Raw genomic sequence first — 17748 nt, 5'->3', positions numbered from 1 at the left:
TTGATTTTGTATCCTACAACTTTGTTAAATTCGCTGATTAGCTCTAGTAATTTTCTAATACTATCTTTAGGGTTTTCTATGTACAGTATCATGTCATCTGCAAACAGTGAGAGCATTACTTCTTCTTTCCTGATCTGGATTCCTTTTCTTTCTTTTTCTTCTCTGACTGCTGTAGCTAGGACTTCCAGAACTATGTTTAATAACAGTAGCAAAAGTGGACACCCTTGTCTTTTTCCTGATCTTAAGGGGAGTGCTTTCAGTTTTTCACCATTCAGAAAAATGTTTGCTGTAGGCTTAACATATATGGCCTTTGCTATGTTGACGTAGATTCCTTCTATGTCCATTTTTCGAAGAGTTTTAATCATAAATAGGTGCTGAATTTTGTCAAAGGCTTTTTATGCATCTATTGAGATGATCATATGGTTTTTATCTTTCAATTTGTTAATGTGTATCACATTGATTGATTTCCGTATACTGAAGAATCCTTGTATCCCTGTAATAAACCCAACTTGATCATGGTGTCTGAGCTTTTTGATGTGTTGCTGAATTCTGTCTTCTTTCACATTTACTGTTAGGAAATTTTAAGACTGGGTTTTGACTTGACTAATAGTTATAGGCAATGTATTAGAAACCAGAAAGTTACTGGAATTATATATGTTATAACCAACTCCAAATGTTCTGGAGATAGAAACAAAATATTCCTCTTAGTCACTTACAATGAGATTAGGTAAGATATGTCAGAAAAACTAAGCATTCTCATATGTTGCTCTTACCCATAGTTCATCCATAATTTAGCCTATATTTCTCATATCTTCTTCAGATTTCACATTCTCCTGTAGCTCTTTCTTTATTAATAAAACTCCTTAATACTTACTTGATTAAGGAAAGCCATAAGTAGTATGGCTAACTGATTCATTTGGTTACTTGATAGTCAGCTTTATGATGCCCTGAAATTTGCTTGAGGGAAGACTGCCTCTGAGAGACAAGAATTATAGCTTCTGATCCTGGAGTTCAACTGTGGCCAACCATCTTGCATGATCTTGCAATGATGAGCGTTTAGGTGTGTAACACAAATTTTTTTAACCACAAATCTTCCACAAAATAATATCTCCACCATTTTTAGACATGTTTAACAGCGTCTTGCTCCAAATAAATGTTTAAGAAATATTTAAACAAATAGTTCAAAATGAACTTGGATAAGAAACTAGGGAATTATCTATTAACCAGGATAACCAGGTTTTAGTTAGACAATGATAAAAATGAAGTTACTCACAGGATCTTTTGAGGACTAAAGAATGTTATACCAGAAACAGTCCATTTTTCTTTCAGAGCAAAACTACAACTATTGAAGTTGAAAGCAAGAATCTGATTTTGGTTCTCAATGTCAACAGGCAGGAGGCAGAACTTTAAAACAATAAGTAACACCCTTGGAGGTTTATCCAATTACCAATGGTACACCTCCTTCTGTTTGATTCAACCTTTTGCACAAGTGTGAGTTCAGAAGGTCTTCATTGGTCTGGTGTGCAGATGTGGAAATTCTCTTTCCCTGACTTTGGACTCGGACATTCACCCTAGTGCAGGCTTCCCAGGCACTGGTTAACTGAAATGCTACTGCCACTGCGAATTTCCTTCCTTCCACAACTATTTATTTGACACTTATTATTTGTAAGTATTGTTTTTAGGCATTAGAGAACAACGGACTGGGTTCAAAATTGGGAAAGGAGTGTGTCAAGGCTGTATATTGTCACCCTACTTATTTAACTCATATACATCATGTGAAATGTCAGGCTGGATGACTCACAAGCTGGAATCAAGACTGCCTGAAGAATAACAACCGCAGATATGCAGATGATACTACTCTATGGCGAAGAGGAACTAGAGCTTCTTGATGAGGGTTAAAGAGAAGAGTGAAAAGCTGGTGTAAAATTCATCATTCAAAAAACTAAGATTATGGCATCTGATCCCATCACTTCATGGCAAATAGATGGGGAAGAAGTGCAAACAGTGACAGGTTTTCTTCTTTTGGGCTCCAAAATCACTGAGAATGGTGACTGCAGCCATGCAATTAAAAGACACTTGCTCCTTGGAAGAAAAGCTATGAAAAAATAGACAGCATATTAAAAAGCAGACATCACTTTGCCGACAAAGGTCTGTCTAGTCAAAGCTATGGTTTTTCCAGTAGTCCCACATATGGATATGAAAGCTGGACCATAAAGAAGACTGAGTGCCAAAGAATTAATGCTTTCAAACTGTGGTGCTGGAGAAGACTCTCAAGAGTCCCTTGGACTGCAAGGAAATCAAACCAGTCAATCCTAAAGGAAATCAACCCTGAATATGCATTGGAAGGACTGATGCTGAAGGTGAAGCTCCAATTCTTCGGCCACCTGATGCAAAAAGCCAACTCATTGGAAAAGACTCTGATGCTGGCAAAGATTGAAGGCAGGAAGAAAAGGGGGACGACAGAGGATGAGATGGTTGGATGGCATCACTGACACAAGGACATGAGTTTGAGCAAGCCCTGGGAGACAGTGAAGGACAGGGAAGCCTGGTGTGCTGCAGGCCATGGGGTTGCAAAGAGGTGGACACGACTGAGTGACTGAATAACAACAGCAATAATAAATAAGACAGAGAAGATTGCAGCTTTTAACAATCTCAGATTCTTTCAGTTACTATTTGCAACTTGTCAGATATAGCACAATGTAAGGAATTTTTGAATGTTAACAGTATTTGATAGATAATATTACAAACTAGGAATTAAAATTTTAAGGACTAGCAATAATACCCACAGTTTGAAGAAAAATTTCAGATGCTTATCACTTACTCATTTTGCCAACTTCTTAATTCTTGTGCAGGAAGGTCCTGTACTATTTTAAATGGCTAAAGAAGGCAACATACATACCAAAAACCACTTAGGAGTCACTATTTAAAAAAATTTTTTTTTTTGTATTTTGGATATTTATTACCAATTTTACATAGGTAATTTGGTGTTTATCCATAGTAATCACATATGAGGAATTAAACTTTCATCCTGTTTGAAATAAATATTAAGTTCATTATAAAAAGTTAAAAGCCCAAATATGGACAGGGATAAAGCTTTATCCTATTAATTTTTTTTTCTTTTTTTTTAAATTTTATTTTATTTTTAAACTTCACATAATTGTATTAGTTTTGCCAAATATTTTAAAAATAATTTTAAAAGTACCATTTAAAATGTGTCTTCAGTCAGGAATGGATGCTGAAACAGCCAATACAAAGGAGAAACATCCCAAACACAACTGAGTTTTGGGGAAAGACATTAAAACATAACAGAACTAATATCCTCTTCAGGATCTGGGAATCAGAAGCACTGCTGAGCTGGCCTAATGGGACTGATTAAGACAACCTGAAAAACTAACAGAAACTGTGGCAGAACCTGATGTAAATAATACAATTTGGAGAGATGGAATACTTTTACACATATACTCCCATTAATCCAGCACTGAAAAAATAAGGACTTTGTCCAAAGTTAGGCTGTTCCAGTCCTTAGGTAATAAGGTGAACAAGTTATTCTGCCTTTGGTCTAATCCAAGCACTCATTCCTGCAAGCAACTAACATTATACATTTACTGAGTGCCTGACACATGCCATGCACGATGCCCTGACACATGCCATGCACAACGCCAGGCACAGAGAACGCAATACAGAATCAGCCAGGATCCCCCCAGTCAAGATGCTTCTGGTCATGATACAGGGAGCCAGAACACTGGCATGGACGGTGCTGAGGGAGCAGAAGAGAGGTCTTTATGCTGCCTAAGAAGAGGGTGACAGAGGATGGGATGGCTGGATGCATCACCAATGCAATGCACGTGAACTTGGGCAAACTCTGGGAGACGGTGAGGGACAGGGAGGCTCGGCATGCTGCACTCTATGGGGTTGTGAAGAATCAGACACGAGTTGGTGACTGAAGAACAGCAACAACAAGCAAGGGAGACAAAGTTGGCACCCAAGAGGCCAAATATTTGAGCAGGCGTTTGAAGGGTGAATGGCAACACTCAAACTGTTCAAAAGCGGGAAGGGATAAAGAAAGCATTCCAGAGTCCCGCTGCTGTCCACCCAAAACCATCACAGCACTGTTAATCAGCTATACTCCAAAATAAAAAGTTGAAACGATTTTTTAAAAGTGGAAAGAAAGCACTCCAGGAAAAAAGAGAATTGCACGTATAAACTCCAGGAGAAAGGAAGATGTTCACAGCATGGTCAGAAACTCTGTATAGTGACACAGGACAGACCCGGAGGTTTACACACGTGGCAGGGCCAGATCATGAAGAGACACGCACAACAGACAAAAGTTACTGGATTTTATCCTGCAAGAAGCGAAGAGCCCCAGATGTGATCAAATAAGGCAAGTACATGCTCAGATCTGTGGTGAATGGGCTGAATGAACGTAAGACTAGGGCACAGAAGGCTCTTTCAGAAACTCTGCAATAGTCCACGTAAGTGGACCGCTCATGGGACCGCTGCAGGTGGAGTGGGGAGAGAGAGGACAGGACAGATAAGTGAGGCAAAAACACAGTGACCTGGTGATCAGCTGGGTGGAGCGTGGTAAGAGGGAAGAAAGCAAAGATGATGCCCTGGCTTCTGACTTAAGAAGATATCCATCTTCAAGCCAAGCCTTCTGTCAGCTTTTAATTTTGGATTCTGACCTCTTGATATTGGTTACTGCTGCTCTGTCTCACTCTCTGTCCTGAAGAATGTGTTCCTGACTCCAGAGGCAGAAATCCAGGGATGGCCGCCAGCCCCTCTGAGAGGGAAGCGCCACCACCTGTTCCTCCCCGCCTGGTCTGGACAACCTTCAGCAGAGATCCTTTTTATGGTGCTCATTTTAATTCTGTTCACAAATGATTAAGTTAAAATATAGTTACTATGGGCCCCAGGAGTATAAGGCATTACAGAAAATAAGAGCAATGTGCAATAACAGTTTCTCCCGAGTTACGCAGGAAAGCAATACAGTGCACAGCAAAGGTTTCGTGGTCACTCGGGTGCAAGTCTGAATTCCAGCTCCATTACTGTCACTGGTGACATGACTTTGGGAAATTGATGTTCTTGAGCCTTGGTTACTTGATCTATAAAATCTAGATAGTACAGCCTATCTCACTGTTTAAAGTTAATGAGGTGATATATGTAAATTTCCTACCAGTACCACTAACTTACTATAGGTTCAAAAAATAATAAGTAAATCCTTATTTTTCCACCCCTCTTTGACTACTCAAAGTCTTTCTGCCTCCAAACAGATCCTATTATCACCAATGGGTGTTTCCCTCTATTTCTCCACGTCTATTGCTGGGAAAATGAAGCTTCTAAAATTGAAGCAGGATGGTATCTGTATCAAAGACTGCTTGCAGCCTATCCAGTATTCATCTTCCCTTTCTTCCTTATTACTGGACCCTGATTTTGCTGAGGGTACTAAACAAAAAACATCCCCCAGGGTCCCCTGCCACCAGCGATAGCCTAGTGTGTGACACAACAGAGCCAGTAAAACTCTGTTAGAGACTATTTGGAAAGTTTCTGGACATAGGTATTCTTATTCTCCCTCAGCTATCTTCCTTTTTCCAACTTCCTGGAAGTGAGGTATGATGGCTGGAGTTGCAGTAGCTATGTTGCAACTATGAGGAAAAGACCAAGACTCATAAAACATCAACCTGGCCATACTTGAGCTCCTGAAACAATGCTCCCACCACCTTCCACCAGTCTTCTCATCACATGGGAAAAATAAAATCCTAAATTTAAGCCACTACCTTCCATGTCTCTGTGACTCTTTTCTGAGCCCAATTCCTAACCGATTCAATCCCTTCAATCCCACTTGGGTGTGAGTGGGAATCATCAACCATGATTTTCTTCCAATTTAAAAAGAAACTCTTATTGAGTATCTGGTATGTCAGATACTGTGTATACAGACATGCTGCAAAGTAAACAGTATCATCATGTTACAGCAAAGGCACTTAAAGTTCTGAAAGCCTAAGTACTTTATCAGAGGTACCATAGTGCTACATGGAGAGCCAGGATTGGAGCTCCATGTCTGTCTGAGGATGAAGTTCAACACCCTGGCAGCTACTGAAGCTACTGCAGGGCTTCTGTGAACCATGGCTCCCAAGACAGTGTCTCTCTAGGTCCTCCTCCTGATACCTCAGATTCCATAGGGAAACCACCTAGAGCGTATCTAGAGCATGAAAAAACAGTGTGTGAAGTAGGAGACCTCGGAGTGGTAAATGTGCAGGGCTGAGGGTAGCGTGTGCCTAAGGCACACGGCCTGACTGCAGCTGGACAGAGCTGATCATCTCCAGTCAACAAGGACCTGAAGAAATCATGTTAAACTGGAAATCAGAATATGAGCCTGAGGCATGGCAGAGAGAAAGCAAGGTGCCCAGTGTCACACACATTCTCACAGTTTAAAAAGCTCATGCTTTTTGTCACATATAATTTTTAAAAAGAAGAGTGAGAGAATTAAAATTGGGAATTGTGTATGTATCTTGCACTTCCCTGGTGTCTCAGATGGTAAAGAATCTGCCTGCAATATAGGGAACCCAGGTTCGATCCCTGGGTCTGGAAGATCCCCTGGAGAAGGGAATGGCAACCCTCTCCAGTGTTCTTGCCTGGAGAATTGCATGGACAGAGGAGGCTGGCAGGCTACAGTCCATGGGGTCACATATATTTTTTATATATATATACACACATACATACACACACATACATATATATTGTAACTTGTATCTCTTATAACCTATTAAAAAGCACAATTTAAATATATACTTGTTTATATAACTAATACATAAATATACAGATAAATGCATATGTTAACTCTTTCCTCTTTACAATGAACTTGAAGCAGCCAATAGAAGACTCACAATAAATTTAAAAATCATAACCAGGAAAAATACAGGAGCATGAGATAAGAAGAAGAAAAAGAAAGCCGATGTATATTCTATACAGTTCTAAATAATTACTAAAACTGAGCTACAAATTTAGGTCTGAGCTACCTCCTGCCAAAGCACAATGGAAAAAAAAGTGACTAGGTACCAAATTCACAGTGGCCATGAGAAAGAGTATTACCACCTCAGGAGAAACAAAATATTTTCTGTTAGCATAAAAGCAGTAAGAAATCAGAAGACCTAAGTGGGACTTCACACAGGGGCAACTATAGAAGAGAGCAGACAATGTCTCAGTAATTCCTCCATAATAAATGTCACAGTGTATTCCACACAACAGTTTCTCACAGAGTTATTCAATCAAGCTGAAAAACAGCTCAGGGAAGGCAATCTGTGCTGCGCTGAAGCAATGAGATAGGAATACACAGCTCTCCAATGGGCCAGCTTGATCTAGTAATAAATCCCGGAATATCTACGTGAACAAAGAGACAGCATGTTCTTCAAATTATTCTCCAACCGAAACCAACTTAAGAAGTAGGATTATGCAACAGTTTACTGATTCTTTTCAGTTCAGAAGTTCTGAGAAAGTTTTCAGGGGCATTTTATTATTATGTAAATTGTACTCGTCCACTGGCACTGGGCTCTTAGGTATAGTATTTATATGCCAATCTTTTCTCCTTCTCCAAGAACAAAAAGGCACAAAAAGGCAGAGAAAATTTGGGTTGCATTTCCTTAAAAAATAATTATGGCCTTTTGCTTTTACATTAGGAGGCTCTAGTCCACACACTTTCTATTACATAACTAGTATTAGAGAAAATTTAGGAATTCAAACCCATAATGATTTCTTAACTAATTTAAAAGGTAATGCGTGAAAGGCATGTACCTAACAATATGACATTCCAAAAGTGGATATTAAACAGTCCTTGAACAGGTAGAAATTAATACCAATTATTTAATAAGACAGGATGAACACAGGAGTTCATTTTTTAAAAAACCTGATATACAGTAAGAAATGGGGCCTGTTAGGTTTGGGAAAAAAATGTAAAACCTATGTAAACTTAGCTGAGCTTAGCTAAGGTGTGATTTTTTTTCCCCTATGTATTCATGTTGGTGCACTCTCATAAGCATATTCACAAGAATCCTCAGTAAGGTACAAAGTGGAATATTCAGAAAATGCCAATTAGGCCAAGTACATACCTGCAGGCCAGTTTTTCCACTGCATAGAGTCAGGTGAAATTTATCCTTCTGAAAAAGAATCTCTAGTTGTGTGTGCAGACAACATAAATAGGGCTGTGCTTTAATCTGAACTCCCTATAGAGTGACCAGGTACGACTGTAACTGGAGCCAAAGGAGAAAAAATAAGGACCATTTGTTACTAATTAAAAAAACAGGGGATTAGAAAAAAAGATGGCTCTGGGAAATAGGGAACAGTTGTTCTCCCAACATGGACCTCCCACCCTGCTGATTCTGTGGTTTTTTAAAACTACAAAAGTGAAAACTGGAAAAATGACAACCAAATGACTACCAACAGATACACAGAATAGCCTCTCTGGTTTTGAAAATAATTCCTCAACTGGAGATAGCAAATCTGGTTTTCTCAGCAAAAAGCCAGCATTTCCACATTTCAGTTCCTCCTTCGAAACATACTCAATAAAGACACATATTGGATCTGATGTAGCTCTGTGCAATGCAATTACAGGTTCCGGTTCTTTGGTTCTAATTGCAATCAATTGTGAAGAATCAACAGAGGAGGCAGGTGGTTACAGTTACATAACGTTTAACAAACTAAGACTGCTCAAGTTGAACAAATGGCGTTGTGGTCACTTTAAGCTTACCTTAGCTTCATCAAGTGGAGCTACAAAAGCAGCAGGTTAGCAGGTTTCTGGCAAGGAGTAACTGGTGCTGAGCAACAGACTGTGTACATGAGCTGAGACACTGCGTAAAAGTCCCACTGCCGGCTTACCCACACCATATGTGCATTTTGGATGGAAGCGGGGCACCTCTCACACACCTCACATAGTTTGGCCTTTTCTGGCCAGGATGAATGAACATAATGTTTCAGTGCTTGTTAACCCAACGGAAGCCAGAAAGTATCAGAATTATGACCTCTCTATTCGAATTTTTTCCAGCAAAACTGAACTAGGACTGAGACGTAGTGGTAACAAAAACAAACAAGTCTGAAGTGATGGAAAAGATCTTCACAAACTCCAAGGAGCACGCCTCAAGCTAATTCATCTTGCCAGTGTTTCGAGCAATCAACAACCCATGCTAATCCAGCAAATATAAAAGTACAAAGTTTATAGTTTTAAAGACATAATCATGAGGTATTTTAATTGTTCTTTACCAGTGGCCAAATTTATCATTTTCCCAAACACACTCTGCAAGCAAGAGCGAGGATCTTGGAAGTGGTTTTAGCAGTCTGACAATTTACCTGCAAGGGTAATTCCTTCCTAGCCAGCACAAAAGCCTGATTAATCAATACCTAAAATCTTCATTATGCAGCAGGTTTCCCGCCATCCCCCTTCCTCCACCCTCCAATCAAAGAAGCAGTATAAAGGTTGGCATTTGGTGGCAAAATTCCAGTTCACTTTCCAAAGAGGTAAAGAGCCAGGACTTCTGGGGAGGAAAAGATCTCAGACACTGCATCTAATCCCTCGACTTCATTGACTAAGAATTGAAGTTGAAGAGAAGCTTAGCAACTTGTCCAAGATCAAACACTTGGTGAGCAGAGGAATCCAGTAAAAAAATGTACTTTCTACTGTATTATATGGCCCACTAATTCAAGTGAAAACAAAGATTGGAGAGATGCGCGCTACAAAATCTTTTCCCAAAAGGTATCTTGCATAGGAGGATAAACACATCAAAGAATTAAATTTACCATTTAAATGACATAAGCACTGCAGTAATCCAACTGTGCTTCATTTCTCAGTAAATCAAAAATTTGAAATAGTTCTATATAAGGAAAACAAAACACAAAGATCCTTTCACTCATCCTGGATAAAATTATATTCCCAGAAACTGTTATAAAAGGAGAAATTAATATCTTCAAACTAAGAGTCTCAGATTCATAGATACAGAGGAAAAAACAAGGTCTGTAGGTAAATACGTGTTCAGGCCAGTAACCCACAATCTCTAAGAGGGAGGAATATGACTTTATAACCAATACAACGAAATAGACAGTCAAGTAGATCAGCGAGAAAAGTCTGGGCCCTGTGATTATCAATGATAGGTGAAAAATAACCTTTCAGTCACTCACTCTTCTCCCTGCTGGAAAGACCCCTAGGTGAGAGGACAGGTGTTTTGACAAACCACGATCAGATGTAATGTTCTGTGATCAAATAACTAAGAGATCATAAATAAGCCAAGGTAGGAAAGTGCCTACATTATTTCCCAAAGATCATCCTCAGTAGACTGCTCCATAGCCTCAGCTGCCATCCAAAAAAGTTCTTCTGTTAGGCAAAATCCTCACCATTAAACCTACTATCATTTACAATTAAGATATATTCACAGACAAACAGGAAAATGTGAACACTGGAGAGTGTGCTTTAACCCATTCATCTAACATTCCTAAGGCAATTACTCTTAATGTTTTCATGCATTACATCATCTTTTTCTGCACAGTTTTAAATATAATTTTGCACCTCAAATTTTCTAACTGAAATTATGAAACCAAGAGTCTTTATATTTTATTGAAAACTAAAAAATATTCCATTAAGTGGACTGCCATCTTTCTGCACATACAACCTCTTGCGGATTTAAGAGTATTTTCTTAGAATCCTAAAAGTGGAATTACTGTCAAAGTATGTTAATGTCTTTATGGTTCTTGATACTTATTGCCAAAATGCTTTCAAAAATGGGTGTACCAATTTAAACTGCCTTCAATAGCGATTTCCACTGTACCTGTATTTGGATTATGAATATCTTGTGAGAATAGTTTCATAATCATCATTATAACCACCATAATGTAAATTTATGAACTTATTAACATGTATCAATGTTATACTTAAAAAATCTTAAAATCAAAATTGTGATAACCAGGGGATGAATATTTGCTATTCCTGAGAATCACTCAAGTTTCCTTTTTTCTGTAGTACCCAGTCTTAATTTTTTTCTACACAGAATTCAGTCTTTAATAAGATAATCTTATACCCCTTTTTAAGGAGTGGTAACCAAAGTCTACATCATACGGAATTTACAAACTTCAAGGATATTTTCATTCATTTTAATGACTATCTAAAAAAAATAAAAGAACAAGAAAATTCATCCCTACAGAATCTGAAGGCCTATAGCTCTGTCAAAAGACATAAAGCAAAATATACAAACACTTTAAAAAAAGAGTGAACATTTCATTAATACATGTCCATTCTATGCCTTTTTCAAAAGATCAACTTTTGTTCCCTAAATTACTGAACTATGAATTTCACATGTAACTCAACAATCCAGAAAAATGCAAGTAAGAAAATACAAAAACTGGGCCCACTGCACTAGACTGAGATGTGTAGTTCAAATGACATGAACAAACAGAGTCCCCCAAATCCTTACCTCACTCTCTGGGGATTCTACTATTTGGCACTTAACGATCTTAGCAAATGTTTTGTTGTTGTTCTTACTAATCTTACTGTTTTTACAACTGCTGTCTATTAAATTCCCTAGTACAAACTGGCTGTGCGATTATTTTAGGTCTTCATTAAAAAGTTTGTATTAAATATGCGGTAAGCTACTTTGGTTAACAGAAGTTGGGGGGATATTAGTGTCACAGTTTATTATTATAAGCAATTTTTGTGTCTTCTGTCAGTTTAACCACAGTATCTCAGTACCACCAGCTGATAATAATCTTTATAAATCCTACTTTGCAGCTATACCATCTGTTAGTTATTATTTTATATGTGTCTCCATATGTATATGTGAATTAGTTGTCGCTCAAGACAAACACACAAATGGAACTGTGGTTTTGTGGGGACTTTTTTATTGGCTTGTTTTGTATTTTGTTATCTTTAGGTTAGTGAACTAAATAAATAAACATATTCCTCAGTCTTGGAGACCAAAACAAAATGCAAATTGCAGTTATAGAAATACAGACTTTCAGTTATAAGTCATGAGGATGTAAGGTACAGCATGGGGAGTACAGGCAATAATATTGTACTAACTTTGTATAGTGGCAGATGGTAACTGGACTTATTGAGCTGATCATTTTGCAATGTGTACAAATGTTGAAGCACTATGTTGTACACATGAAACTAATATACTATTGTATGTCAAATGTACTTCAATAAAATAAAGAGGATAAAAAAGGCAAATTAAAAAATAATTTTTGTAGTACAAATAAATTTAAGTTCAACAAACGCAATCTAAAAGTATCTGCTAAAACTGATTAAAATTAATAGTCACCAAAATTGATGCAATTCTATTTAAAAAACTGATATTTCTATATTCACAGGTCTCAGAATATACCTACTGACCAAAAAACAATCAGTAGTAAATCAGTAATATCGTTCTAGTTTTCACAATATGAAACACTTTCCACAACTGAAGATTAGAAAAGAATGACTAATTACTTACTTATATTGTTAATTCCTTGCAGAGATGAATCATGACAAAAATTCAAAACCAGTTCCCCCATTAATCTGTGGGTTTATCCCCCTGAGCTGTAAATACCCTGGCTCCTACAGCGGCACAAAACAGGAAGTTGTTTTAATGTCATTACAACTCACCACCAAAATGTACCCAGAGAGGCAGCCACAAAAAAGAGAGGGAGCAGAAGGAGGCAGATCAACTTCCAACTGGATAATTAGTTCCAAATTATCACTTTTTCCTCAAGTACTACAGTCTAATGACTTGATTTTAATAAGCTCAAATACAAGTTTACAGGAGCTTATATGCTACAAACAAAAAACATGTGAATTCTGTAAAGAGTTACTAAGGGAAATTAATACACAGACAAAAGCACAACCTGGGAGAAACCACATTTGATAACTAGATAGTTCACTGTCTCCTTAAGTTACCCTATTTTAGGGAACGATACTTTAGGATTGCATTCAGGGAAAGCCAAAGTACAAACAGTAGTAAATAAAGTCATAATTAAGAGAAACCTAAAATATTTACAGGGACGGGGTAAAGAAGAGACAAACATACTTGAGAAAGTATGATTTCCTGGAATGAATGCTGCATTATTTTCAGTTTCATGAAGTAAAAAATCCCACATATTATTTAATACAAATAAACATGCTGCTTTTCATAGAGTCTTCTGTGCATTAAAATAAGTCCTACTCCAACTTTGTAAAATGTAGCTTATTTGATGCCCAAACCAGATCTCCTTTTTTCAAATATGTTTCATCTAGAATTTCCATGATGTCTGTGGGAAAGCTGTACTTGGAGAGTTTTTGAAGTATACTTGGGCTATAAAGTGTAAGGGAAAATAACACAGACTACTTAACAAAATATTGTAACTGCCATTAAAACTACAGTATAGCATAGGCCAAGTTCCATTCGTTTTTTTTTATTATCTGTCATTGAGATCCATGTGTGGAAAGTAGTTTCAATCCTTGATTTGCTTCTGTATGTCTAAAATGTTAATGAGGAATTTCATTTCACAGGAATTTGTATTAATATAGAAAATTGCATAAATCGTAAAAAAAAATTTTTTTCATAGTTCAAAGCTCACCTAATACTGAAGCCTTTCTTAATTCTCACTAATGATGTTTCTTCCTCCACTGAAATCTCAGTTATCTTTATAGTTATGGAGTTTAAGAAATGTGTTTATTCCACCTTATATTATAATGACTTGTGGAGTTGTCTGATGTTCATGAATAGACTGAAAATGTAAGTAAGAATCATGAAGTCTTACATAGCTTTATATCCTGTTTGCCCCATGTCCAACCAAATTCCTTGAAAATAGTACTCAATCTACATGCTTATTTGAATTCACTGAAAAATTCATTTGGGGACACTAAAATATACCTTCTCCAAAGGGTTCTTAGAAAAACAACGTATATTTTGGTAACTAAGAGTGTTATTTTTAAGCTCTAGGGAACCTATACAAACTGATCAAATATGTTTTCATTATAAATAATATTTCAACATTTGTTGTATAGCCATTAAAAAGGAAACTAATGAGAATATTTCTTGCTAGGTACAATAGTTACATTTTAATCAGATGTATATCTTTCAAAAACCCAATTGAAATCATAATACTTCATCCTGCTAATGTACTGAATGTCAAAAATAATCTAAATTAATAGATTTATGATAACTCCTAGGGCTTCCCAGGTGGCGCCAGTGGTAAAGAATCCACCTGCCAATTCAGGAGATGCAAAAGATGTGGGTTCAATCCCTGGGTTGGAAAAATCCTCTGGAGTAGGAAAGGGCAGCCCACTCCAGTATTCTTGCCAGGAGAATCTCATGGACAGAGGTACCTGTGGGCTAGCAAAGAGTTGGATACAACTGAGCAACTGAGTCCACACAGTGGGTGGTCAGTGGGCTTGAAGTCAAGGAGTGATGTGATCTGATCCAATTTCTGTCTGCTGTGAAGAGAACAGACTTAAGGGGGAAGAATGGAGGCAGAGAGTCCAGGTGAAATTGGTGGCTTAGGATTCTAGCAGTGCCCACACTGAGAAGTGGCTAGAGTCTGGATGTATGCGGAAGGGGAGGAAACAGGACTTAACTGGTGGAAATGCATGTAGACTGTGAGGGAAACAAAGGAGCCAGGGGTACCCCAGGGGTGTGATTCTAAACCATTCTTCAGAGGGTGATGCTATTTAACACCGATGGTGAAAACTTCAGCAGAGAGAAGCCTCGGGGTGGCAGGGCCAGGGATCAATAGTTCTTTGCTCAAGTAAACGCTGAACTGTTTAGAAACTTGTAAGTGAAGTAGCTCCAATGAGCTAGTTTCAAATCTCAGAGGATCTATTCTCAAAAGCTTCTTTCCTTCAAAATTAATCTTGGAATTCTTCCTATCAATAAATCGACTTTTAAAAATTATTGAGTTCGGCAGACATTTCCACTGAATCACATACATACCTAAGCAGTAAAACTGAAGTAATCATGGATGATTTCTAAACCATTTTGGTGGTTCTTTCCTAAAGCTCAAATACATCAACCTTTATTTCCTATCAAAGATGCTACTACCTAAGGTGGAAGGGAGATCTGAAAGGGAGGGATATATGTATATATATAACTGATTTACTTCACTGTACAACAGAATTAACTCGATTAACCCCCAATTAAAAAAAACAAAAAGATGTTACTTATGTTCAGTATTCACTAAATATCTGAGTAAATAAAAGAGATCAAGATGTTTCAACACATATACTGCAGATTTTCCTTTGTCCTTGTATCTTTTTTTCCACCACTATATACTCAGCCCCTCGCACACTGCATTGAACACAGTCATTGCTTAATGAATACCACTTGCATGCATTAACAGAAAAAAACAAATGCCAGTTTTATTGGAAATATGGCTCTTTTCTTTTTCTACATCAATTTTACTTCCCAAGTAACTGCTTTTAAGTTTCTCTCTTGATTATAAAATATTTACTCACTATGGAAAATCTAAACCCCAAAACCTTTCTTCTTAAGATGAATATTGCACTCTACTTATAACTCATGATTGTATTCATTCATTTAACAAATACTTTTGACCTCCTTTTCTGTGCCTGGCTTTGTGGATACAGTGATGAGTCAAACAGGCCAGGCGCCCTGACCTCACTCCAGTTGTATGTAACACCCTCTCTCCAAAAAGTGGAGGTGTGGCACCACGCAGAACGTTTCAAAATCCATGGATATCTCTTCCACTCCGATAGTCACCATTCTCCCAGTCTCTCAGTGATTCAATAAGGTCAGCATGTTTCCACATAGACTATGAAAGGAAGTGAACTACACTCTCAAGTACTCAGAAGCAAATAATTTTCTTACGTGGAAAAAGAATAAAAACTGTAGTCTTTTTTACTGAACAATGTCAAAGCTGTGGTGGAGGAACAATGTCAACTGTGGTGGTGGAAATGCTAAGTAAGACAGTTCTGAAGAAGTTACTCTCAAACCTTTCTCTATAGGTTCATATATTACCTATTTATTCAAACATATTAGAAAATAATCACTCAACAAAAATAATTTCAAATATTTTAACTTCGGTGTTCTATGCCTCTGTTTCCAACAGGAAGCTTCCATTTCCGGCACTAGGAAAAGCTTAGTACTTGGGAAGTCACTGCCGCCCACCATGCCTTGATTTCTGGCAGCTCACCTGTTCTCCTGGTACCTTGGCACCTGTCTGCATGGCCAGAATGAAGTGACTATTTATCCTCAGAGGACTCTATTATCACAGTGACTTGTCTGGATTTACCCCCAAAGGGCTCACTGAGCTTCACTTACCTCCAAAGGCTGGTTGTCTTCTACGTCTGAGGTTGTGCCTCTTGCTGCCACTCTTTGTTCATGTGCTGTATCTCCTAATAGACAATGAAAAAAAAACAAAACTTTATCATGCCATTGAGGCCAAACTGTCTACTACTTATTTGAAATATCTTCTGTTACTAAACAATGAACACTGGAGAGGGTGTGGAGAAAAAGGAGCCCTCTTGCACTGCGGTGGAATGTAAATTGGGGCAGCTACTGTGGAGAAGAGTATGGAGGTGCCTTCAACAGTACTAGGAATAAAACCACCACGTGACCCAGCAACGCCACTACTGGGCATATACCCTGAGAAAACCATAACTCAAAAAGACACACGTACCCCAACGTTCACTGCAGCACTATTTACAACAGCCAGGACGTGGAAGCAACCTAGCTGTCCATCAACAGATGAACGGATAAAGAAGCTGTGGTACATACACACAATGGAATATTACTCACCCACAAAAAGGCCTGTTATACAGAGTGAAGGAAGTCAGAAAGAGAAAAACAAAAACTGTATATTAACACATACATATGGAATCTAGAAAAATGTTACTGATGAACCTATTTGTGGGGCAGGAATAGAGACACAGACATAGAGAACAGGCTTGTGGGCACAGCGGGAGAAGCAGAGAAGGGGATGAACTGAGAGAGGAGCACTGAGATATATATAACACCACGTGTAACACAGGCAGCCCAACCTGCTGCTCTGTGGTGACCTAGAGGGGTGGGATGGGGTGGAGGGAGGCTTGGGAGGGAGCGGGTGTATGTATACTTATGGCTGGTTCATTGTGTTGTACAGCAGAAATCAACACAATATTCCTCCAATTAAAAAGAAATTTAAAATAAAGAATTTATAGGTAAACAGGTATTTTTACCTATAAGTTTTCACTGAAAATTTTCACTGAAAATTCAGGATTTTCACTGAAGGACTAATTTTAATAGAAGAACATGGGACATCTTTATTATAATTAAATACAGAATGAAAAATTTTCAAATAACACAGAAAATGAGATTTAAATAAAATTTTGTTTGATGTATCAAAACAAAATGAAGTATCTTCTGCTATTGTATGTTCACACTGGGGAGTAAACAGTTAATATTTAAGAATAGTAATTTTATAGAGGTCACAAAAATCATAAATACAGAGACAAACAATTTGAACCAGAAATGTATCCTGCTTTATACAGGTTTACTCTGGAAAAATCAAGTGAATTTATATTTTGTAAATAAAGTTATATTTCAAATAAACTAGGAAACCTTATAACTTAAATGCTGCTGCTGCTGCTAAGTCGCTTCAGTCGTGTCCAACTCTGTGCGACCCCATAGACGGCAGCCCACCAGGCTCCCCCGTCCCTGGGATTCTCCAGGCAAGAACACTGGAGTGAGTTGCCATTTCCTTCTCCAATGCATGAAAGTGAAAAGTGAAAGGGAAGTCGCTCAGTTGTGTCCGACTCTAGCAACC

At 37.9% G+C, this 17748-nt stretch overlaps 1 protein-coding gene across 4 annotated transcripts in view; it reads right to left on the bottom strand.

Annotated features, from left to right (window-relative positions):
- The window catches only part of UMAD1 (UBAP1-MVB12-associated (UMA) domain containing 1), a 260313-nt gene that overhangs the window by 60022 nt on the left and 182543 nt on the right, over window positions 1–17748 (bottom strand). For 3 of the 4 annotated variants that reach the window (XM_055589843.1, XM_055589845.1, XM_055589844.1), the window contains exons 3-4: window positions 16266–16339; window positions 8100–8147 (exon numbers count right to left, since the gene is read on the bottom strand). In XM_055589843.1, the coding sequence (XP_055445818.1) occupies window positions 8100–8147; window positions 16266–16339 (122 nt within the window). The remainder of the gene's footprint in view (window positions 1–8099; window positions 8148–16265; window positions 16340–17748) is intronic. The other variant, XM_055589846.1, reaches the window with a different exon arrangement.

This window comes from Bubalus kerabau, chromosome 8 (assembly GCF_029407905.1).
Source record: "Bubalus kerabau isolate K-KA32 ecotype Philippines breed swamp buffalo chromosome 8, PCC_UOA_SB_1v2, whole genome shotgun sequence".
Classification (NCBI taxonomy): domain Eukaryota; kingdom Metazoa; phylum Chordata; class Mammalia; order Artiodactyla; family Bovidae; genus Bubalus; species Bubalus kerabau.
The sequence above is the reverse complement of the archived record's forward strand: the minus strand, read 5'-3'. Positions and strand labels throughout refer to the sequence as shown.